Below are 24,071 nucleotides of genomic sequence, written 5' to 3' on the forward strand. Positions count from 1 at the left end.
CTGGAAAGTCAACTTTTTCCTTAGTAACTGTCAACATGTGTTTGCTATTATTCAATTAAGAAAAATACATATTTCAAATATCCATGATAGTTTTTTGCTAAAATTTTCCTTGGTGAAACTCATATTTTGACATATCAAAATGTATAAATGGGTACAGTAGGGAAAGTTTTGATGGGAAGAAAAAATCATGGAGAAATAAAGTGGAAGAGAAGAACAAATGATGTGTATGTTGTTGGTAATGCTGTAATTTATATCAGAATGTGTTTAGTGACTTTCTTCATGACACTATTTTTTTAAAAAATAATTTATTTAGTTATTTGAGAGAGATCACAAGTAGGCAGAGAGGCGCAGGCAGAGAGAGAGGGGGAAGCAGGCTCCCCTCCTCCTGTTTGACTGCCTTCAAACTGAGACATTAGTTTCTTCACTGCCTTTGGACGTGAACTAAAACAGCAGCTTTTCCTGGGTCTTGAGCTTGCCAGCAGCTTTAAAACAGGAATTACACCATTGACACTCTCCTGGGTCTCTAGCTTGTCAACTCACCCTGCATATTCAAGACTTGTTAGTCCCCATAAATCATGTGAACCAATTTCTTAAAATAAATCTCCTTATCTATATGTATATGTCTTTATATAGCTTTTAATATTATTTATATATACCAGTATATTTTCAAATATGAAGAATCAATATATTTCTTATTGGTTCTGCTTCTCTCTAGAACCCTGACTAATACAGAAGTTCTGAATGTAAGCTTAGCCAAGGCCAAAAATAAACTGTGACTGAAATACACCTCTTAAAAAAAAAAAATCCCAGTTAAGACATAGCAAATTTCAAAGCATTAGCCCCTGGATGTGTCCCTTACCAAATGAGAATATTAATATCCATCACACAAAGTTGTTGGGGGCTCAAATTAGATGACACATAGGGTGGTTGGGGAAATAGATTATATAGATGATGGAGATTAAGGAGTGCACTTGTTGTGATTAACACTGGGTGTTATATGCAGGTGTAAATCACTGTGCCATACACCTGAAACTAAAATTACATTGTATATTAACTTATTGGAATTTAAATAAAAACTTAAATAAAGCATTGGGTAAACTGTTAAATAAATTCTTATTCATTATAACTTTTATCTGAGGTAACATGCATGGTGATGGCCTTAGAACAAAGATCACACCTAATCCCACTTTGCAATAACTGACAAGTGTAAGACCATTACCTCCCACAACCGCATACAGACACTATGTACGTGCTTACCACACACAAACACAGACACTGACATACACACCAGTTCTGGGGTAAAATAATGAAGCTGACTGACTGTTGAACTGTTAAACATTTTTATTGTGCAGGGTTGTAACCTTTACAGGACATGCAAGATAAAAAAGTGTAAAATATATCAGTAAGCGTATAAAATTTCAGCAATCTTTTGGACCAGCAATTGATTTGCATGAGGGAATAGAACAGACATGTCTTGGGATACACAGTTTACAGATTGAATCACACAGCAATTTCCCAAGTGATTTTCCTCATATAAAGATAAAAATATCTTTACACTTATGAAGTATGCAAATATACTATATTTTCAGTTATGTACACAGTTTAAAAGTAAAACTATGTCCATGCCAGTGTCTGTTTTAAATGCAAAACTTAAACGTAGGTAACAGGTTGATAATTAAAGTGTCAGGAAATCTAGAAGAGATGAAAAATAAAATCAAGCAGAGTTCCAATAGGTGTATGAAAATAAAAATAAAAGCATATAACTGAAGGTTAAAAGTAATGTCCCCAAGGTCAGACTCTTAATATGAGCAGGAGGAATAAAAAGCTTTTAGATGTACCAGGCAGCTTTCTGTATGACTCAGGTTTACAGGTGAAATTCCTCAGTTTGAGTTCAGAAGAATTTGAATTTATTCCAGCAAAATTACCTCAATCTTTTATTACTGCCTCCTCCCCATCTTCTTTCTGAGCAAAGTGATGCTTGGATTAGGTCCAAAGCTCCTGGCAGGGGGAGGGGCTGTGTATCACAGCATAACAGACAGTTACAAGTGCTTTACTTTGAAGGGGGTCACATTTGCAGCAACTCTGACAGTCTCACAATGGCCTCCATTTTATGAGCCCTTCCCCGGAGGCCCACTGATCAGCTGAAAAGGGAACACAATGTTCAGCCACTAAACCACCCCAGTGATGGATTAGTTTGGAGTCAGGAAAGCGTGATTATTCTTGAAAATAAACGAAGCTGAATAGACATGCTGACCTCATTCAGTTGATGAGAGGCAGGGAAAGTTGGCTTCCACTCCTGCCAGCCCAGAGAGGGCTCAGTCCCATTTGTCCACCTTAATTTGTTTCATGGGGTTGATATACACCATACTTGATATAGATAAAGATGCTGCGTAATCAAGTGCAGACGTGAACTTCATCCAACTCTGTTTCTGAGAGTTAGAAAGGAGCATGGAGAATGGGTTTTCTAATTTTGGTCTTCAGGAAGGCTGCTGGACCTAATGAAAGTTGATGAGTTGGACCCTGTTTGAAAAGGAAAATGTGAAGAACAGGAAGGCACTTAGGTCTCATTATCTATATAACAAATATTCAGGCACATAAAGAATCACAGGTTAAAATTTCAAGAAGTGTAAGGCATTAGTTGGAATATGTGAGTGCAGATTATATTTTCTAACCTGATAAAGATCACTAGATCCAGTTGGATCATTAAAGTGAATGGCAATGGTCTATTAATGCTTCAGATGGTGGGGGAAGAGTTTGCTTAAAACCTGCCCACATACCTGTACACTTAATGGCCTTAGCCAGGAATTCTTCCCTTACCATAAAATGATCAACATATTAGAATAGGCATTTGAGGTTGTTTGTTCTTTTTTTTTTTTTTTCCCTCCTCAGTTCTTCATATTTCTCTCAAGTTACCTTTCAACAATAGGTCCATATCTCAGCCAATAAAACAATGGTCCACATGCAAATAAGAATGTAAGGAAAAGAATTTTAAATGGGTTTAAAAAATCAAGACCACCAAAAAAAAAAAATAGATGAAATAGCTCAGAAGACACAAATAATGTTATGAAAACTGAGTGATTTCTTTGTTCTGAACCAAGAAAATTCATTCATATACTGTTGCTGTACCAGCAACTTGAAACTTGAAATTGGCACCAAGAAAATTGAAAGGAAAAAAAAAAAAAAAAGAATCAGGCATACTTCTATCCTTAAAATGTCATTTATATTTCTTTCTGCATGTTGATGCGAATACTGCTGAATATTTTGCCAACAGCCTCAAAGAACGGGTCACAGAAGGTGTGGATGTAGATGGAATACACACGGCTGACGCACTGAATCTCAATCAGGAAACTCTTAATGCACGGTACAACTGCCCAGATGTGCAGAAAAGAAAGAATGGCAAAGTAAATGCCCCAGATGAGTGCCATTGGGATGCCAAAGAGGGCAGACAGCAAGCGGTAAAACCAGTATTTTGTCACAGTGAAGGTGGTGAAGCTGGCCTTCCAGATGCCATCAAAACTGTGTGTTCCTTCTGGTTCTGCTATCACATCTTCAAAATCAATCTAAAAGGAAGAAGAGACAGAATGTGAGCTTACAATAGAAGAAAAGAGGAAAAACCACTACTGAGTATCCATAAATACATATTAGCTTTAATGTATGAGTTCTGTGTGAGATGCTTGAAAGTACTCAGCAGCATCAACATCACTCTGAACTTGCTGGAAACAGGTATTTGGGCTTCACCTGGACCTTCCTTACAGCATCTCTGGGGGTGGAATCCAGGAGAATTTCTAACATGTTCTCCACATGTTTCTTTAAACTTCCTGTATTTAACGGGCTCTCTGCTCAGCAGGGAGCCTGCTTCCTCCTCTCTCTCTCTGCCTGCCTCTCTGCCTACTTGTAATCTCTCTGTCAAATAAATAAATAAAATCTTTAAAAAAAAAAAAAAAACTTCCTGCATTTAAGTAAAACCTGGCAACATGGATAAATAGATGAGGCGCTCAGTGAAATGCAAATGACATGGCCTAAGCTAATTGTATTCCAACACAACTACACAAACAGTTTTGAGGGGTAGTTAGTGCATAGTTGATTGCTGACTCTTCGAACACTCCACTGGTAGATTTTCTTCAGCAAATTAGATCACTGTGAGCTGTGAGGACTCAAGAAGTCTTCATGGGGTGGTGGAACTTGGGCAGGGCTTGGAAAATGGGGTATGATTTGGAGAAGAAGAAAGAGGGTACTTTGGAAATGGTGTGAGCAAGATCCCAGGAACAAGGAAGGGTGATACAGTGAGTCTCACAGGCAGCGAGACCTGTGTGGGCACAGCTAGTAAGACTGATTGAAGCCAGTCTCAATTTTATTTTGCATACAGTGGAAGGTCTATTGAAGATAGTAGAGTGGGGGAATGCAGCCACACTCAATGTGGTCATTTATTAAGCTGAATTTGACAGCAGTGTATAGGCTGGAGAAAAGAAACTCAAGGCAAAGAGACTGTTGTTATATCCCAGGTTTGGTGCCGGGCCCAAACTGGAATTGTGGCCAGGAAAAAGAAAATGAAAGAATGAATTTCAGGGATGTTAAAGGAAGACCCCACAGGATTTGGTTACTTCAAGATTAGAGAGAGAGAAAAGCCTAAGATGAGCTTTGAGATTCTGATTTGCTAGCTAAGGAAAGCCGAGGTGACATTAACAGCAAGAAGGAAGTTAGAAAGGAAGGCAGTTAAAAACATGTTAAAGGAGAGCTTCATTTTTGAATTAAACGAACAGAGTAAAGTTTTGAATAAAGACAGATACAAATATCAGTGGTCCACACCAGTGAATCCTATAGTAGTCCCTTTGGGTGGCCATAAGGAAGTAATCAAATAAATGAATTTGCAGTACAAAGCAGTTAACAGTAACCAAGTGCTTCTCCATGCATTGTCTCTATATGATCTGGGGTTTCAAACCAATCTGAGAAGGTGGGTTGTTATCCCTTTACAAAAGAAGATACAGAAGTTCAGAGAGGTGAAGGTGACTTGCTAACAGGAAGCAAACAGCAGTGGTGGGACCAGAATGCAAACTTGACACATTTCCCTAGAGCATTCTCTTACGCAGTACCTGCTACCTAAACAATGAATTCGCAGGAGCTTTTATCTCTCTAGAAGGATTTATACAATCTCAACAGAAGCACGGGATTAAAAAAATTACCAATAGAACAGTAGGACAGAACCAGCTCATCTGCTTGGCAAAGGCAGCTATATGAAGGGATATAATGTAGTTTGAAATCCAGACAAGTTGATGACTGCCAACATCATCAGGAATCCAGGCAAGCTCAGGATTAGGGGATGAGGTCTTGGGTGACTGTGGAGCTTCTCAGTGCCAGGATGCCACCTTTGATTCAACACAATAAAACCTCTTTTGGAAAAAGTACATGATGCTTACTAATAATTAAAAGTTTATTTTCTAGAACATTCTGTTTCTTGACCTATTGTCCAATGCCTTAATAAGGTAATATGTAAAAAATGGTATTTCTGCTATTATGTTTCATTTGCATGATGATTGTAATTTTATTTACATATGCTTTATTTACATAATTAACTTCATTTTTTAAACAGATTTATTGTCATTCCAACTCTTTTCTTTGCCTATTTAGATCTAGACTCAGAGAAAAACATTTACTTGTGTGTTTTAAAAGGTTGCATGAAATATGTGGCAAGTCAGATCAATCCTTTAATGATATTTCTGTGCACTTTACTTAATTGTCCACTATGGGGTTTTGTACTGACACTGTATTTTCCCAAAGCTATTAAGAATAAAAGCCTGTGGTTTTTCTTCATCCAATTTCAAGATACCCAATAGTGTTTTTTTTTTTTTATAAGATGACCTTATTTTGTAAAAATATTTGGTGAAGCCAAAAGTAATACACTAGAGCAGACAAAAGAAGAGCAGTCATGGTCCATGAATGCCCTTTAATGGGAACATTCAGAGTGCACAATGGGAGAGGGTACCTCACTTTTATTAAAAAATAAAGGTAGTCTACTATCAAAGGAGGGCAGGGAGCACATTATTGGAGTTAGGGTATTCCTACCTCTTTACAAAGCAGAACGTGAATTATGCCTGCCTTGAGATGCATTTCCTAGGGAGGGATAGTTACTAACATTTGTTGACTTGCTATTATGATCAGACACTGTTCTCATTTAACTCACATCAACTCTTCATAGATTATTCCCACTTTACAGGAAAAATTCAAGGTTCAGAAATGTTAATAAATTGTCCAGATAGATAAGAGGTGGATTTGAGTTTTGAATCTGGTCTGAAAGATACTGACTCTTTCTTCAATACCACATCACTTTAGAAAAATATTTTTCAAATTTTCTCCAAGACAATTTTACTATTTCAGAATTAAAAACCATATTAACAAAAAAGAATTTGCTGAATTTTATTTTTCTTATAATAGTAAGAATTCTCAAAACATGGTCTCTAAGGACAATGTTGCAATGAGGTTATGTATATCACATATACAATTTGGTCCTTAATGAAGATTTGTGGACATATGGATGTGGGTGAGATTTCTTGATAACAACTTTATTTTTTTAAGCATAACTATAAATGCATTTTTTCAACGAACATATTGGAAATTCTTAACTGCCTTCAAGTAAATTTAGAGCAGGTCTCTAGGGGTGGACAAAACATGACGAAAATAACATGTTACATAAATATATTCAGTTAGTTGGTTGCTGTTTTAGTCCTGAAAATTTAAGATGGCTAGAGATTACTAAAAGTATAGCCCTTTAGATGCAGCTGAGCAAAAGAAAGTAAGGCATGTAAAGGAAACACATTGGAACCAGAAATAAAGCTTACTTTCTCCTTCCATTTCTGTAACAGTAATAGTAGTAGGTTTTTATGAATAGTATAGGACATAATTTATATAAAGTGCTTAACAAGGGTATAAAGCATTACAATATAGTAAATGCTCAATAAATAGTAGCATTAAAAATTCCTTGCTGTGGATGACTAAGCTTTTTAATTGAGAATTTTAATAGAAACTATCAACCACAAAGCACCAATGGCTCAAAAGAACTAATTTCCATTTGTAACAATCTTCACCACAATTCTCTGAGATGCATGACATTATTTCTATTTTATAGATGAGGGTGGTGTTTGAAGTTAAAAAATTGCTCAAGGCTATACAAATGCTAAGTGGCAAAGCTGAAACTTGTTCAACCTGAAGCGTGAGCTCATTTTGTTTTTGTATACCTGGGGTTATAAGCCCCTATAATAGCCATACTTGCTTAATTTTGACCCACATAGATATGCTTCCTAAAACATTCCCATTTTAATTATTAAAGGAATTACTGTTGGTAGGATTTCCATTTTAAGTTAGGACATCTAGTAACTAGGATGTTTTGGATTTTTGGTACTGATTGTATTTTCTTGGCTCTGCACCGTGTGTTCTCACAATCCTGGGCACTCAGCCAAGAACTCTCACTCTAACTGGCAGATAAGGAAACTGAGGCACAGAAGGTTTAAAATGGGCCAGACATTCTCAAGGTCCCAAATGAACCAGTGGAAAAGCTGAAATTAGAACTCTAACTTTTTGATTCACAGGCCTAGGTCTAGCTCTGTGCTCAACACTGTATCTTTAGGAGCTTATATCTTTCTTACCATATCCCTTCTCCATTTACCCCAATCATATCTTCAGGTCTCCTGTAAGTCTCTCATTACCTTCTAAGGCATTGACTTGAAGGTTATTCCTACTTGAAGTTAGAAGAAATGTCCTTTTTATAGTATGAACATGAACATTTCTGAATATCTACCTGGGGTGAAGAAAACAGGAAGGAATATTCTAAAAAAAAAATCTTCATTTCACATTTTGATATATATCAGTAATGCACTGAACTCAACAGAGTTCTGCTAGATAATCAGTCATTCCATATAGCGTTAGGTCAGAATTCCCCATCACCTAAAGCACAGTTGATTCAGCATTTTCGTAGATGTTTAAAGCTAAAGGAATCTTTAGAAATTAATGGCCAAGGTTGTCAGATGACTGGATCTAAGGGTACCTTCCCAGGTATGGCAGACACAGGATTAGAATTCAGGCTTAGGAACTCTACTGGGCTCTTCTGCTCCTGTCTGCTACACATCCCCTGTCAGTCTAGCTGCTGTAGCTGCTGCAAAAGACAGACAGGTTTGCATTGGAACTTGAACATCATCTTGCTCTCAAGAGGTCCCATAGGGCTATTGCTGAGTAAGTGATGGTGCCTCTCTCTGACAGTCCCCAGTGTGTTCATTGTTCACATCCATCATTGGCTGATTTATCCCACATTAAAACTATCACTCTGGAGTCCCATTTCTTCAGGAACTTATTCCTCTTACTCCTTAATGAGTATGTCTTACCTAGACAGGAACTTTATCTGCTCACTTAGATTTGGAGCAGAAGAAGAATTAGAGATTTGATTTAAAACAAAAACAAAAACCAAGAGACGCAGGTGTCATTTATTTTCTTAAAATAAGATGCCTCAGAGGAGGTTGACCTGTGTCTGCAAGAATTGATTTTCTGTTCTGTAATCCATGGAACAAGTTGCCCTTCTGGCAAGAATCCTTATGCAGACCTCAAGATCAAAGGCATGAATGTATTTCAGTGATATTTCTATGTCTTAATAGATGCTTTATAAGGAATCAACAATTTATATTACTAGATTTTTATAAATGACATTAAATTCCTTTATGCAGCATTGACTTATGATGCTATAATTTCAGAAACATAAATCAACAAAAATCTAGCAACAGACATCAAGAAAAGCAATCTGTCTTGTGTTTTGATAATACTTTACTAAGGTAATAAATCTAAGAAGGTTTCGTCTTGTTAAAAGTATGCCATAACCATATTTAAAACATTTTTTATATGTGCACAGGATTAATAAAATACAGTGTCATTTTTTTGTTTGTTTGTTTTTGTTTTTGGGGCTTTTTGTTTGTTTTCAGGGTCATTTTTTTTGTCCTAAAATCTGGACATTTTATTTCTGAAGTAGAAAATTTAAAGTACATTTAGAATCTCAAAGAATATGAAGCTTGAATATTCTGTTTATATGTGGTAATATCTTCTTAGACTCTTAGTAGAAATTGTGAATGTATTAGATATATAGAACACATAACTAACAATATACAAGGTGTTTACTGAAACCTTGTGTGTTGTCTGCCCAGCATCCACAGAATCCTGATTTATTCAGGTAATGGAAATAATCCTTTGATCTCACAGATAAGTTAGGTTGGTTTACACTTGCTAGGATAGTGTTAGTCTCCTTGGCAAGAGATTTGTTTAAGGAAGACATGTGGCTCAGTTCTCCCTAAATGGAAGTCCGCTGGGTGGGACTTCTAGGAAAACTTTATCTTCCTTATGAAAAGAGACAGAGGTGCTTGATTTAGCCCTTTTCCCTTTTATCCTGCTTAAATTATGAATACATAATTTAATTATGAATACATAATTATGAATACATAATCCCTTGATGTAGGGAAGTCATCATGTGACAAGGAGGTGACATGCATGTTTTAAAGGCCAAGAATATAAAAGATATTGCTTTTGCCATTGTCAACCTATAAAAACAATGCCAAAGGGGAAGGCTCCATAGCTCAGGGGTTAGAGCACTGGTCTTGTATAAAAACAATGCCAGTAGCTGGCCATCTCTGGGCTTCTTGGGTAACACATATATACACTTATTTTTAAGCCACAGCTATTCAAATTTTCAGTTACCTATAGCAGAAAACATTCCTAAGTGATATAGTAACTAGTAGTCTTTTCTGTTGGTTGACATAGTAGTTGTATATCTCCACATTTAGAGATCTGAGTTCAATTTCTAACATCAATGTATCTTTTTAGCACTAGTAGACTCTATTCCCAGAATATGCTCCTAACCTGTATCACAAAATGTTTGCTTTACATTAACATTTAATTTTAGTAAAGCGTAACTAGGATGATAAATTAACTATGAAAGAGACAAACATATTTGTGATAAGTAACATCTAAGATGGCTCCCAGTGATTCCTTCTCCCCTATTTCCTAGTATTCTTGCCCCATGTAATATATTCCCCTTCACTGTGGGCTGGAGTTAGAGATGTGGTTCTAAATAATAAAACATGGCAAGAGTGATGGGGTGTCACTTCCAAAATTAGGTTACAAAAGAGTGTGGCATCTGCCTTGCTCCCTTTCTTACTCTCACGTTTCCTTACCCTGCTAGAAGCCAGTGCCATATTGTGAGTTGCCTTATGGAGAGGTCTCTGTATAAGAAACTGAGCGGGGCAGGGCACTGGCCAACAATCATTGAGAAATTGAGGCCCTTGGTCCAACAGCTTGGGAGGAACTGAATTCTGCTACCAGCCATGTGAGTGTGCTTGGAAGTAGGTCCTTTTCCGGTTGAGCCTTGAAGTGATTCTAGCTCTGATACCTTGGTTGCAGCCTTGAGAGGCCCTGAGCCAGAATTACTAAGCTAAGCCACACTTGGAATTCTGACATACCACAAGATAATAAACGTTTGTTGTTACAGGCCACTGAATTTTGGGGTAATTTGTTAATGCCACCAGGAATAATTAAAACAATCCCCAAACAAATCACCTTTATTTTGATTATCATTTCTTATTTTCTTTTCTTTTTTCAAGGTATTGAAAAAAGGTATTTTTTTCAAGGTATTTTTCAAGGTATTTTTTTCTTGTGTTCTATTTCATTTCTCTTCTCTGTTAGATAATTCAATTCTCATTTATAGAAAATTATATACAATGGATGTATATAAATATTTTGGTCAATCTCTATTACAAAACTATAATCCTCAGGACTGCACAAAAACAGACACATAGATCAATAGAATAGAATAGAGAACCCAGAATAGGACCCTCAAATCTATGGTCAACTAATCTTTGACAAAGCAGGAAAGAATATCCAATGGAAAAAAAGATAGTTTCTTCAACAAATGGTGTTGGGAAAATTGGACATCCACATGCAGAAAAATGAAACTGGACCATTTCTTTACATCATACTCAAAAATAGACTCAAAATGGATGAAAGACCTCAGTGTGAGACAGGAATCCATCAAAATCCTAGAGGAGAACACAGCCAGCAAACTTTGTGACCTCAACCATAACAACTTCTTATTGCACATGTCTCCAAAGACAAGGGAAACAAAGGCAAAAATGAACTATTGGGACTTCATTTCTCACAGCAAAGGAAATAGTTGACAAAACCAAAAGACAACCAAAAGAATGGGAGAAGACATTTGCAGATGTCTTATCAGATAAAGGGCTAGTATCAAAAATCTATAAAGAACTTATCAAACTCAAACCCAAAGAACAAATAATCCAATCAAGAAATGGTCAGAAGACATGAACTGACATTTCTCCAGAGAAGACGTACAAACGGCCAGTAGACACATGAAAAAATACTCAGCATCACTCAGCATCAGGGAAATACAAATCAAAATCACCATGGGATACTATCTCACACCCGTTAGATGACAGATGTTGGTAAAAATGTCGAGAAAGTGGAACCCTCATACAGTTGGTGGGAATGCAAGCTGGTGCAGCCACTCTGGAAAACAGTATGGAGTTTCCTCCAAAAGTTGAAAATAGAGCAACCCTATGACCCAGCAATTGTACTACTGGGTATTTACCCCAAAGATACAAATATAGTGATCTGAAGGGTCATGTGCACCCCAACTTTATAGCAGCAATGTCCACAATAGTCAAACTAAGGAATGAGCCCAGATGTCCATTGACAGATGAATGGATAAAGAAGTGGTGTGTTGTGTATATAAAGGAATATTACTCAGCCATCAAAAGGATGAAATATTGCCATTTGCGATGACATGGATGGAACTAGAGGGTGTTATGCTAAGTGAAATCAATCAGAGAAAGACAATTATGATCTCACTCACATGTGGAATTTGAGGATCAAAACAAGATCATAGGAAAAGGGAGGGAAAAATAAAATAAGATGAAATCAGGGAGGGAGACAAACTGTAAGAGACTCTTAATCATAGGAAACAAACTGAAGTTGCTGGAGGGGAGGGAGGTGATGGGATGGGGTGACTGGGTGTTGGACATTAAGGAGGGAATGTGATGTAATGAGCACTGGGTATTATATAAGACTGATGAATCACTGACCTCTACCTCAAAAACTAAGAATATATTAGATGTTAATTCATTGAATTTATATAAACAACAACAACAACAAAATAAATATCCTAGACTTCAGTCTTGGGGAAAAATTCAGAAATATATGAAAAGTAAAGAGCATTTTCAACTTTCTTCAATTCACGTCAAACAGAATGTTAGAAAAGTTTTAGGCTACTTATGGTGCAATCATTCATTTACCTTAAAGTGGCTTGGATTTATAATATTACCAAAGACTAAGGGCCAGCTCCATATAGAAGGCCCATCACCAATTATGGACTCTTGCACTTAATACTTATGAGTGAACTAGCACAGGGGTCCCAGTTCCTAGGGGTTCTCAGAATGGACCATGTGGCAAAGGAATCAGCTGGGGAGGGTGCTTGTTAAAATGCAAAACTCAGCCCCATTTTATTCTCAGATCAGATTCTCTGGGACAGGATCTGGGGAATCTGTATTTTAATTTTATTTTTATTTTTACTTTTTAAATATTTTATTTATTTATTTGACAGACAGAGATCACAAGTAGACAGAGAGGCAAGCAGAGAGAGGAGGAAGCAGGCTCCCTGCTGAGCAGAGAGCCTGATGTGGGGCTTGATCCCAGGACCCTGGGATCATGACCTGAGCTGAAGGCAGAGGCTTTAACCCACTGAGCCACCCAGGTGCCCCGAATCTGTATTTTTAACAAGATTTCTCCTCTTTTCTCATGCAAAAGACTAAATCAGAGTTATGCCTGCACCTTTGGATCTAGTAAGAACTCCTTTTTGTCTGTGCTACTCTTTTCCCTCCATGCCTTGAGGCCCTGGTTTGCTTCCTGCTTCTCTCTGGAAGCTCCTTATATGCTGGATGGCATCTGGATGTTGGTGGATAATGAATGGAAATTCCCTCTGAAAAGCTTTTCCTAATTTAAACCTATTAAATATGTATTATTGGACAAGGATGAATGACTTATTTATTATGAAAACACACTAACTGGCAATAGAAATCCTGATTTATTTTCGATTCTAAACCCAGTATAAGCAAAAGTATATTTAAAAATATCAAATATGTACTTCTAAAATGTTCACATATGTACCAAACCCAGTCATCCAGAAAGAAAGTTTAGACTAATTGCAAGCTCCCTTCACTGTTCTCACACATATTTCCAACATGTTGAGTAGCTTTTGAAGTCAACAGAATAAATGTGCATGAATGTGTGGGCGTAGAGAGGGTTGAGAACTAGCACAATTAAATGTTACCAGAACACAGGAACTTTTCCCTAATGTCAGTGTGTTTTCTCAGGGGCAAGGGCCAATACCCATGTGTTTACTGGGCCAAATTAGCACCACTGAGGGAAAATACTGCAGTGTTCTTGCAGCACCAACTAAAAAGAGGAGGCCTGGATTGTGTGAATGCCTGCAATTACTTGGATTCCCAGAGGATCCCTACGTAGCCCTAAGAAAAATGTAAACCTGGAGCGGGAACACTGAGGTGATTTGGGCTGCCTTGGGGTGGGAGGTACTAGGCAACTTCACCTTGCATAAGAACACAGGTTTGCTTCCTGGGGGAGGAGGGGAGATAGATGTCTGTTACTAATGCGGGTTTCAAGCTGGAAGAGGATAAAATGGGGGTATTTATCTACCTCTCTGAGTGAGAGGAGAGGGTTGGGGTGCAAGGGGAGGAATTCAGAGGAAATCTGCCATCTCTGACCTGGGCTCTAGCTGGGACCCTTGAGTCTCTTCCTTTAGACTGACCTTCCTCTTTCTGCCTTCCAAACATTACAGAAGCCTCAGAATAATGATACTTCACATTTATAGTGCCCAACTTCACGCATCTACTTCTCTTTATAAACTTGTAAAGTTCTAAGTTATCTTCATAATAAGAATGGAAAGTTGTCTTTCATTTTCCCACTAAGAAGAGGTCACTTTACTATAAATGCCTGGATCAAACTAGGACTTAAGGGAGGTCTGGGTCTGTTGCACCCATCTTGGTATCTTCCATGATACCTAATAGTACTATGCACACATTAATTAGAAATAAATATTTCTTCAGTAAGTATACTTTTTTAAAGGAGCTATAAATGTATATCAGAAGGATATAGGCATATATATATAACATTTCACTAACCATCATATTATCTCCTATGAATTCTCTACCTGCTATCACAAGTGCATTTTTATTTATCTGTTTTTTTTTGTATCCCGTTCAAAATGATGTTCTTATTTACCAAAGCCCTACAATGCCATGACCATTCTGATCAAAATGAAGTGGAGGGTTGGTTATTGTTTAAGTGACTTGGGCACCACAGAAAGGGGCAATTCAAGCTCAGAAGTCTTCACCTTTAAGGAGAGATGATTTAGAAAATATTGATTAAAGGACTCTTTTGCTTGGTTGGGTTTTGCCCTCAGTGATCTGAATACAATTGTGTAATCCTGACCTAAAAGGAGGGTGAGATGAACTCTCAGAAAGGAAGCAGGGGATCCGCAGAACACTCCAGTGGGGAATGGACAGGGTGAGGGAATAAACTTGTTTTTTCCCCCCAACGTTTTCCTGGGGGGGGGGGGGTGGTGTGTGTGTGTGTGTGTGTGTATGTATGTATGTGTGTGTGTTTTCCCAGTGCAGGAAAGGAGGCTTACGAGTAATATGTAGTTCAGAATGAATATAGCTGACTGCTTTTTCTTTCCTGGAGGGAGCATAAGAAGAGGTGGAGAAAAAGGCAGAGTATTAGGGTGGTAGATACAGTTGACCCTTCAGCAGCATGGGTTTGAATTGTGTGGGCCCAGTTATACACAGATTTTTCTGATAAATACAGTACGGTACTGTAAATATATTTAAATATGTTTTCTCTTCCTTATGGTTTTCTTCTTTTTTTTTAAGATTTTGTTTATTTATTTGACAGACAGAGATCACAAGCAGGCAGAGAGGCAGGCAGAGAGAGCAGAGAACCTGATGTGGGGCCCGATCCCAAGACTCTGGGATCATGACCTGAGCTGAAGGCAGAGGCTTTAACCCACTGAGCCACCCAGGCACCCCCCTTATGGTTTTCTTAATAGCATTGTCTTTTCTCTAGCTTACTTTATTTTAAGAATATAGTGCATAATACATATAACAATCAACATATGTGTTAATCGACTACTTGTGTTATCGGTAAAGCTCCTGGTCAACAGTAGGCTCTTAGTAGTTAAGTTTTGGGGGAGACAAAAGTTAAACATGGATTTTTGACTGCATAAGGGTGCCATTAGTTCAAGGGTCAACTGTATATTCTGAGGCAGCAGACTTTCACAGAGACCTTGTAATAACGATAGTGTTTTGGAACACTATATGCCTCACTGGGTTGACATCACATCCTGTATGTGTATGAGGAGTGGCAAGACAGGAGTTGTCTTCCCTATTTTACAGACTAGGAGACTGAACCTCAGGGAGGTTGTAATCCATGACTGGACCAAATACAGGATTTGTGTCTCTCAGATCTTCATTCACTTCAACCTCTATTACATCTCTTTAACCTCACACCAAAATTCTCGTTCTGTTTATGCAACCCTGCTCATTCAGACGGAGTCACACGGGAATTTCTGAATCCACACACTCTGGTTGCTCTTTCTTGCCTGCACCCATGCTTCCCATTCAGACTGATAGAACATGCCTTCCTGACTCAACAAGTAATGACGTTCACCAGGACAGAGCAAGTGATCCAAGTCAGAGGATGTGGCTGTCCTGCTGTCAAACCTCCATGCTCAGCATTACTCTCATTCCCCAGCAACCAAGCTCCTCTATAGCCAGGATCCCTGGGTCATTTGACTGACCATTGGTTACCAGGTCCCCATTACCTTGTCATCTCTCTCTGGTTTTCCTGGATTTACCATAACATTATATCTTACTCCATTTCTGTAGGGCCAGTGGTTATCCAACATTAGTCTACTCAAGAAGTTTCTGGGGATGCTTGTTAAAATGCAGATTCTTGGGCCTTTGGATTCTGAATCAGTGGTTCAAGGATAGGGTTCAGATATCTGTACCCCCTCCCCACTCATCTTGATGCAAGCAGTCTGGGAGAAGACTTTGAGAAACAAAGGCTGCCTTAGGCTTCATTCTATGCTAGGTGAGAGGCTCTGAAAAATCTGACATTCATTTCTGAGTGGGCATAATAGTAGTTTAGTTACTGTGTTGCCCCCTACTTTTGAGAGGCAGTACTGTCCTCTGGTTGATAGCACCAGGGCTTGGTTTGACTCTCAACTCTGCTATGCTATCTCACATAAGCTACTAAGCCGCTCAGTCTTAGTTTCTCATCTGTAAATTACTGGTAAAATAGTACTTACTTCACAGGATTGTTCCATGTACTAAAACATTTAAATTATGCAAAATGTTTGGGGCAGTTCCTGGGCAATGGTGAGTGCTAAACCAGGAGCTTCTGGCCCAGCCACTCCAACCAGGAGAAGAGGGAAGTGTCAGGGATTTCAGTAATAGTGTTGGGAGAATGGAGGAGATATATTGGAAAAGGAGAGCCTCTTGGTATTTCTGAAATCATTTCAGGCAGGTGAGTGCTTATTTTGCATTCTGCCATTATGCAAACAAGAAGGAGTAGGTCATCTCTATCAAATGCATCAACCTTCTAGAGTCTATTATAAACATGAGGCACACGGCAACCAAATAGGCCCTTGGGATAAAAATGTCCCAGCTGACTGAGCTCCTGGATTTGTCAGAAAGTGACACTAACATGAAGTAATGGGACTCTCTTTGCTTTAGATTAATTCCTTTTTGCTTTCTTTTTCTTTTTCATTCATTTGAAAGTAACCAACAGGTTTCTCCATCTTTTATTCTTAGGAGAGAGTTTGAATTACCCTAGGGTTTGTACTACAGTTTGAAAATTTAAGTTAAATTTCCCTATTTTGATAACAAAGATATATATTCCTAGTTTACATCCTGTTGTGCATTGAATTGTGTCCCTTCAAAAAGATATGTTGAAATTTTAATCCCTAGTACTTCAGAATGTGACCGTATTTGGAGACAGGGTCTTATGGATGTAACTAGGATGAGATCATACTGGAATGGGGTGAGCCCTTCATCCAATATGGTTAGCATCCTTATAAGAAGATGGTAATGAGGAGACACACAGGGAGAAGGCCCCATGATTGGGGTGATGCAGCTGCAAGCCAAGGAATGCCAAAGATTGCTAGCAAACCACCATAAACTAAGGGACAACGAAGGAGTCCCATACAGGTTTCAGAGGGAGCATGGCCCTGGTGACATCTTAATTTTGGGCATCTAGCCTCCAGAACTATGAGACTATAAAGTTCTATTGTTTTAAGCCACCCAGTTTGTGATACATGCTAAGGTAGCTCCAGGAAATGATTATACATCCTTTTGAAAAATTGCTAAAAACTATCCTTCATGATGAGATGATTTCCGGGTTCCAGAGCATTTTCATATTTCCTTGAGTAGGCTGTCCACCCTTTTTTTTTCTGAGATCCCAAGTAGAAATCTAAAGCCACCTTCAGTGTCCCTGCAACCAGCTGGTTTTGAGGCTTCTTCAGTAACCCGGAACCATCTCTTCAGTCCACGTGGCCTCACATTTTTATGATCACAAAAGGTGCCTAGCTGCAGATAGCTCAGTACAAAGCAGGTTGCATATTTTTTGATTCCTTATTTAAATCTCCAGCCTTCTGGTATCGATTTGGTGGCAGTTGTTGATGTTGAGTGTCACCAAATGAATGACATGCAACAGTGAACAGCATAAAAATAGGCCACGCAAGGGCTAGTGATAGCCTTGAGACTGAAACACTGAACTTGAACAGGAAGGAGTAATACCTTGGGGGCGGTATGTGTGTGTGTGCGCCATCCTTGAGGAGAAGTAACTTCAGCCCTTGGAAGTGTTGGAAATTCTCTTTCCTAATAGAAAAATCCTGCATTGGTTAATGCATGGAAATCCTATTCTATCCAAACAGGCAATTATAAGGATTCACTCACTTTAGTGAGCAAGCCTCACTTGCTCACTAAATTCTGTGTTTACACTTTTGGGAGTTTGTTATTCTTTTAAACTTCTGGGTGTGTCATGGGACAAATATGAATGATTACTACACTAAAGAAAACAAAAGCTCTTTCCATTCTAACAAAGACATAAGAAACGGAAATGTCTTCACCATTTTCAAACTACCCATTGGTTTGCATAGACATTTGTTTGAACCAGAGCTTTTTAAACAGTCTCAACTTCTTTTCAGTTTCTTTAATTCACTTCCTGATGGCAGAGGTTTTTTCCTACCATTCAGTCAAGTCAAACTAGGGTTACTAATAGCTTTCATCTTACCTCACTGCTGGAATATTTTTCCCTCCAGTGCTTGGAGTCTGTTTATTAAACAAATAGAAAATGGATGAAATAAATCTCTGCAGGCAAGTGAAGAAAAGGATCTAAACTAGAGTTCTTGGGGCGCCTGGGTGGCTCAGTGGTTTGGGCTGCTGCCTTCGGCTCGGGTCATGATCTCAGGGTCCTGGGATCGAGCCCCGCATCGGGCTCTCTGCTCCACAGGAAGCCTGCTTCTCTCTCTCTCTCTCTCTGCCTGCCTCTCTGCCTACTTGTGATCTCTGTCTGTCAAATAAATAAATAAAATCTTTAAAAAAAAATAAAAAAAAATAAACTAGAGTTCTTGTCAGGTCTAAGCAAGGATAATCATAGCCCATATGTGGCTCCCAAGACACACTGAGCACTGTCGGCGTTTTGGACTGGATAATCCTTTGTTGTTGGGGTGAAGGTAGACGTGCTGTCCTGTGCACTGTAGAGTGATTATCAGTATCCCTGTCCTCTACCCATTAGATGCCAGAGTAGTACTCCCTAAGCTGTGACAACTGAAAATAACTGCAAACATTGCCAAATGTCCCCTAGCAGTGGGTGGGTGGGGAATTATTCCTGGTTGAAAACCTCTGCTCTAGAAAATCAGAATTGATGTGATGAGATAGGGCTCGAATTTTGGAAATATTTATAAGCTAGAATGCTTGTGTATTTATTGCAGGAACCTTTTGGTTTATAGTACTGTGGCCTTGTGAGTTCATCCATTTGTTCAATATTTATGAAGCACCTACCTTTTGAGGATGGAAAAAGTTAAACAAGGAAACAGAGCCAGAATAGGGTTGATGAGCTGGTTATGGGTCACCGAAAAGGGAGCAGTGCAAATGAAATGGAGATGACCTCTGGTTACTCGAGCTCCTCAGGAATCATTAAGAAGGAGAGGTGCTATCCTTCTGTGGTACACTACCTTAACTATTGAGGAAGAGGAACTAATTTTCTTGCCCTTTCCCAAATCAGTAATCATTGAGTGTACACTGGAATTTTGAATACTTTCTTTCAGGACAATGATCCAAGCCCGTCCCTGCTTCACAGCCTTTCCACCTGCTGTTGGTTTTACTTGGAAAATTCCTTCCATCAATTTTCACCTGACTAACTAAGTTATTGGTCATGTGTTAACCTAAATGTTCTTTCTTTGGAGACTTCTTTCTGGTCCCCATGCCTTTTCTCACCCGATGTTTTTATCATCCAGCATATCTGACATTTATTTAATGGTTTGTGTGTGTGTGTGTGTGTGTGTGAGAGAGAGAGAGAGAGAGAGGCAGGGTGGGGAGAGGTTATTTCTGTTACTAGACTATAAGCTCCCTGGAATATAATAAGTACTAAGTTAATATTTGCTCTATTACTTAATGAATTAGTGAATGCTGATATTTGCTACATTATGTTTCTCTCTTTCTTCTATTTACAAGAGCAATAATTTGATATAATCTCCTTTAGGAAAGAAGTTCTGAATGCCTTATCCTGTCCAAGGGTTAGTAATCGCATTAATTTATTCTAACCCAGTCACAGTAACTTTGATAAAAGAGTGATCAAAGGTGACTAATGACAGTGAAATAAAATCAATTTAGCTTTTGCTTCTCGCGAAATTTGGGTTCAAACCTACAGATGCAGACATAGCTTTGCTTAGGGAGATGATGAATTCTTGACAACACGTTTATCAACATGTTTATCTTCGGAATCATACAGCTTGGGTGCTAAGTGATGGGATTAAAATCACACAGGGCCCTAAATTTGAAATTTTTTATGGATCAAAAAGAAATAAACTATAGTTGGCTAATGCGAAAATCTGACTCAAAGTAATAGTGCTTCTGCTCTGTAGTTCTTAGTCATCTGATCTAATTCCTCAGAGATAGGCTGTTAAAAGATCTTCAGAAATGTAGCTACATGAACTCTGCAATTTGACAACTGTCAGCACTTGGACAGTCTGAGCATTTTTTATTTAGCTAGACCTTTTTAAGACCATTGCTCTAACTAAAGTTGTAAGTAATGATGCACTCTGTTATGTGAATGAAGAGGAATTTATTGGTTACAAAAAAGATTCCTGAATGTTTGTAACCTACTTTAGAAATGATTTTCTGGTCTATCTTGGAACACAAAAATCCGATTTTTGAGGCAAGGGCAATAAAAGGTACCACACAGTTCTGAGCACAGTTGAGAAGGGGAAATGAACTCCAGCTCTTGATCTCATTTCATATTTGCATGCTATCCGTTGATAGCTCAGTATTTCAGACTCAGCTAAATCCCACAGCCTGAATATTAAGAATGATATTGACCATTGGTAAAATCTAGGAGGAAGGTAGTAAACCTAGTATAGATGAGAGATCTTCCACCATTCTCTCTGAATGGACTTAGTGCATCTTTACAGGATTCTACTCTTTAATGAATAATGGTTAAACAGATCACAGAATTTTAGAAATGGAAGCAACTTAGGGACCATCTAGTCACTTCTTGATTGCTATAGGTGAAGAAGCTGCTGTCCATCGGTCCAAGTGACTTTTCTGAAGCCCAAGTACCACTTGAGCTGAATGTCCAAAAGAGGGCTAGAATTCAGATTTCTTTTGAGGTTCAGTTTCCCCATCTGCTTCGAAGAGTGATTGGCATCAGTAAAGCACTTCTTAGTGACTTGAGGTCTCTTCTCTGTGCCAGGCACTGGACAAATGAAGGAGACCTGCCTGTCCCTAGGTCCACTGCAGCTTCCTGTGGCCTCTGCACCATTAGGAGAAAAACTAGTGCATGTCATTATCTCCATTCTTAGTATGTCTGAGCCATGAACCCATGTAGAAAAAGGGGGGATAGGGATGACACTCTTCCTCTTGGGGATAATAGAAAGAACAAGCAAAAGGAAGGGGAAACAATAGGGCTGGATTACATAAATCACGTGAGTTTTATCCCACATACAGAGTCTGTCTTTTGCAGTTGCTATAGTAGAGTTCCAGAAAGTATTTTTTTATAATAGGAATTTGAGAGACAATATCATATTCCAATCAAATGCTAAGACTCCCCAAATGAGGACCTAAAGAAGTAATAATTTCCCCACTGTGGCCCTTATGGTCCTGAAAGTTTTATCACACTACATGTTTTTATTATTAAGAAATTCTAACTGAGTGTCTAAACTAGATTCAATTCCAGCTCTTACATTACAAAACAAAACAAAGCACAGTACATAGGCCTGGGTCCCATCATGATCAGTTCAATTAGAATTTTTAGGGATGGGATAGATACAACAGTATTTCAAAATGTTCCCCAGATAATCTACAGCTTGGGTAAAGAACTTCTGGTCAAAAGTCACAAAACAGACACCCTTTGCAGAATCCATTCTCTCTCATGAGTTTAAATCACAATAGGGGTTTATACAAGCTGAGAAATTGTATGAATATACAATGTGTAGGAGGGAGTGGATGGGCAGGCTTGCCATAAAGATAATGTTTCATACTGACCTTTTGGTACAGACAATGCATGCATTTTGCAGTGGTCTATTTTTAGATGTTTACCACTTGCATTCTCAACCACTGTTTAAAACAATGCCATACTGACCCCTCTTTGCCTCCAAATACACCAGGTATCCTGGAATAGAGGAAAGTGTTTGTATGTATGCTAGCGCTTAATTATGAGATTGATTGTATGTCAGTGTTATTATACACCTAATAGTAATTGTAGAGGTAGAGGTGTTTGAGAAGTTACATAGACAAGGAATTTAACACACAATCATTTTAAAACAACTGTGATACCCTCAGATTAACCACTCTTATTACTTGGAATTCTTTCTCCCAGGTAACCTAATATATATATATATATATATATATATATATATTTTTTTTTTTTTTTTTTTAAATGAAGGGTACAGCCCTTTCCCCTTTTCCCTTGTCCTGAATGGTGATTGTGTCCAAGCAGTATTTTTCTTGTAAGTCTCTTAATATCCTGGCACACCTAAAGACGACTGTCATTCCATGTTCCTTCAGCTCTTCTAACAGATTTTCCAGACAAAGCAGCCCTCCTCAGCCAAACTTGAGGGTGTCTCTTCATCCCTTATCTCTTTCCTTTTGTTCCTCCTTAGGATCTTTGTAGCATCACTACTTCCCTCAAAAGATCAAAAGAGGAACCCATTTTTAATAAGTCTGACAAACAGCAAGTGAGGCAGAGAATCTTATAGGTGACATTTCTTCTGATTACATTGTCCTTTTGTTTCCATCCTTTATACTTCCTTTATTTTTAAAAAGATTCTATTTATTTATTGAGAGAGAGAAAGAGAGAGAACTTGAGAGAGAGAGAGATCACAAGGAGCAGGGGACGGTAGAAGGAGGAGACTCCCTGCTGAGTGGGGAACCTGATGTGGGACTCAATCCCAGGACCCTTGGGTCATGACCTGAGCCAAAGGCAGACACTTACCAGACTGAGCCACCCACCCCCATTATATTTCCTTTAAACTATCATTAAATTATTGAGATGTTTAATGTTTATGAACAACTGGTAGCCTTAGTTTCTATCCCCTATTGCCCAAGGGGAATGGAGCATGGTAAATTCATTTAAGGGCACCTTTACAATAGTGATTATCACCCTGGAGATCTTTGTCCTGTGGGGACTGTGGTATTATGAGCTGATCCATTATACTCACCAACCATCTTGGGTTTCCATATCACAAGCTCCCACAAAAATGATAATCTTTTCCTAGTATTTTCTTATTTTTCATAAATTTACCCACTTTTTCCTACTTAATATCTATGTTCATTATTTCTAGTCATTTTGCATTATCTCACTTTGTATATAGGTCTTAATCTTATTTTTGTGGGTGATTGGTATTTGTCAAAAGCACTTTGATGTTATTTTTATCACAGATGTTAACAGGTCATTGTGATTGGTGTCATTTTTAAGTTGTGAGTCCTCTTAACCTATTCATTCCAGTCATTGATAAAATACTGAATGTGCTAGGGCTGTGGTCCTGGCTGTATGTTAGATACCAGTCACACCTAAAATTCTCATCACACATCGTCACCCTTTTTTGATGGTTACTTCCTAGTCCTATTTATTCTGAACTGATAATGATCCTGATTTTCTATATTTAGCTTGTTGATAGGGAAACTATTTGGAGTCAAATTGAAAAGTCTTACTTTTTACATGTTACAGTAAATCCACCTTCTCTCACAAGAGGTGAGAGAAAGTAGCACATTTGGAAAAGGAGCTAGCATTTGTTTGACTTGGTACAGACATCAACAATGAAATGAATGATGTCCGATCCTTTCTAGAGACATCTGTGTGTTTTGTCTATTTTTTTTTTCCTTCTGAGAAGGGTTCTGAAATTCATAAAAGACCACTTCCGAGGTACAAAGAAATTTCTATGCTGTTGGAATGGTGGATATTAATGGTCACTCCTTCCCAGCTAGTAAAATCTCTGAGCTCTGTGTACTTAAGAAATCTAGAAATAAGAAAGCCAAAGAGAAGAAAAAAGAGGCTCTGGCTTCTTATAGCTGTTGTCTCCCTCAGGTATGGAAGGTTTGGATTTTTCTTCAGGGCTGTCTGCTGACCTAGTCATTTCTTTGATGTTTGCCATTGTCCGTTGGCATATGGTCTGACAGGGAGTCCTTCCACCCCTCTCTTTGCAAGGAATTTCTCATGTGGCCTGAGATCCACTTGTCAGT

The 24,071-nt window shown here is 38.4% G+C and overlaps 1 protein-coding gene across 2 annotated transcripts in view; it reads right to left on the minus strand.

Annotated features, from left to right (window-relative positions):
* Positions 1 to 1,323: 1,323 nt before the first annotated feature.
* CAV1 (caveolin 1) overlaps positions 1,324 to 24,071 on the minus strand; it is a 36,087-nt gene continuing 13,339 nt past the window's right edge. For both annotated transcript variants that reach the window (XM_059396525.1, XM_059396526.1), the window contains exon 3: positions 1,324 to 3,560. In XM_059396525.1, coding sequence (XP_059252508.1) covers positions 3,219 to 3,560 — 342 coding nt within the window. In that variant the 3' untranslated portion in view covers positions 1,324 to 3,218. The remainder of the gene's footprint in view (positions 3,561 to 24,071) is intronic.

This window comes from Mustela nigripes, chromosome 4 (assembly GCF_022355385.1).
Source record: "Mustela nigripes isolate SB6536 chromosome 4, MUSNIG.SB6536, whole genome shotgun sequence".
Classification (NCBI taxonomy): Eukaryota; Metazoa; Chordata; class Mammalia; order Carnivora; family Mustelidae; genus Mustela; species Mustela nigripes.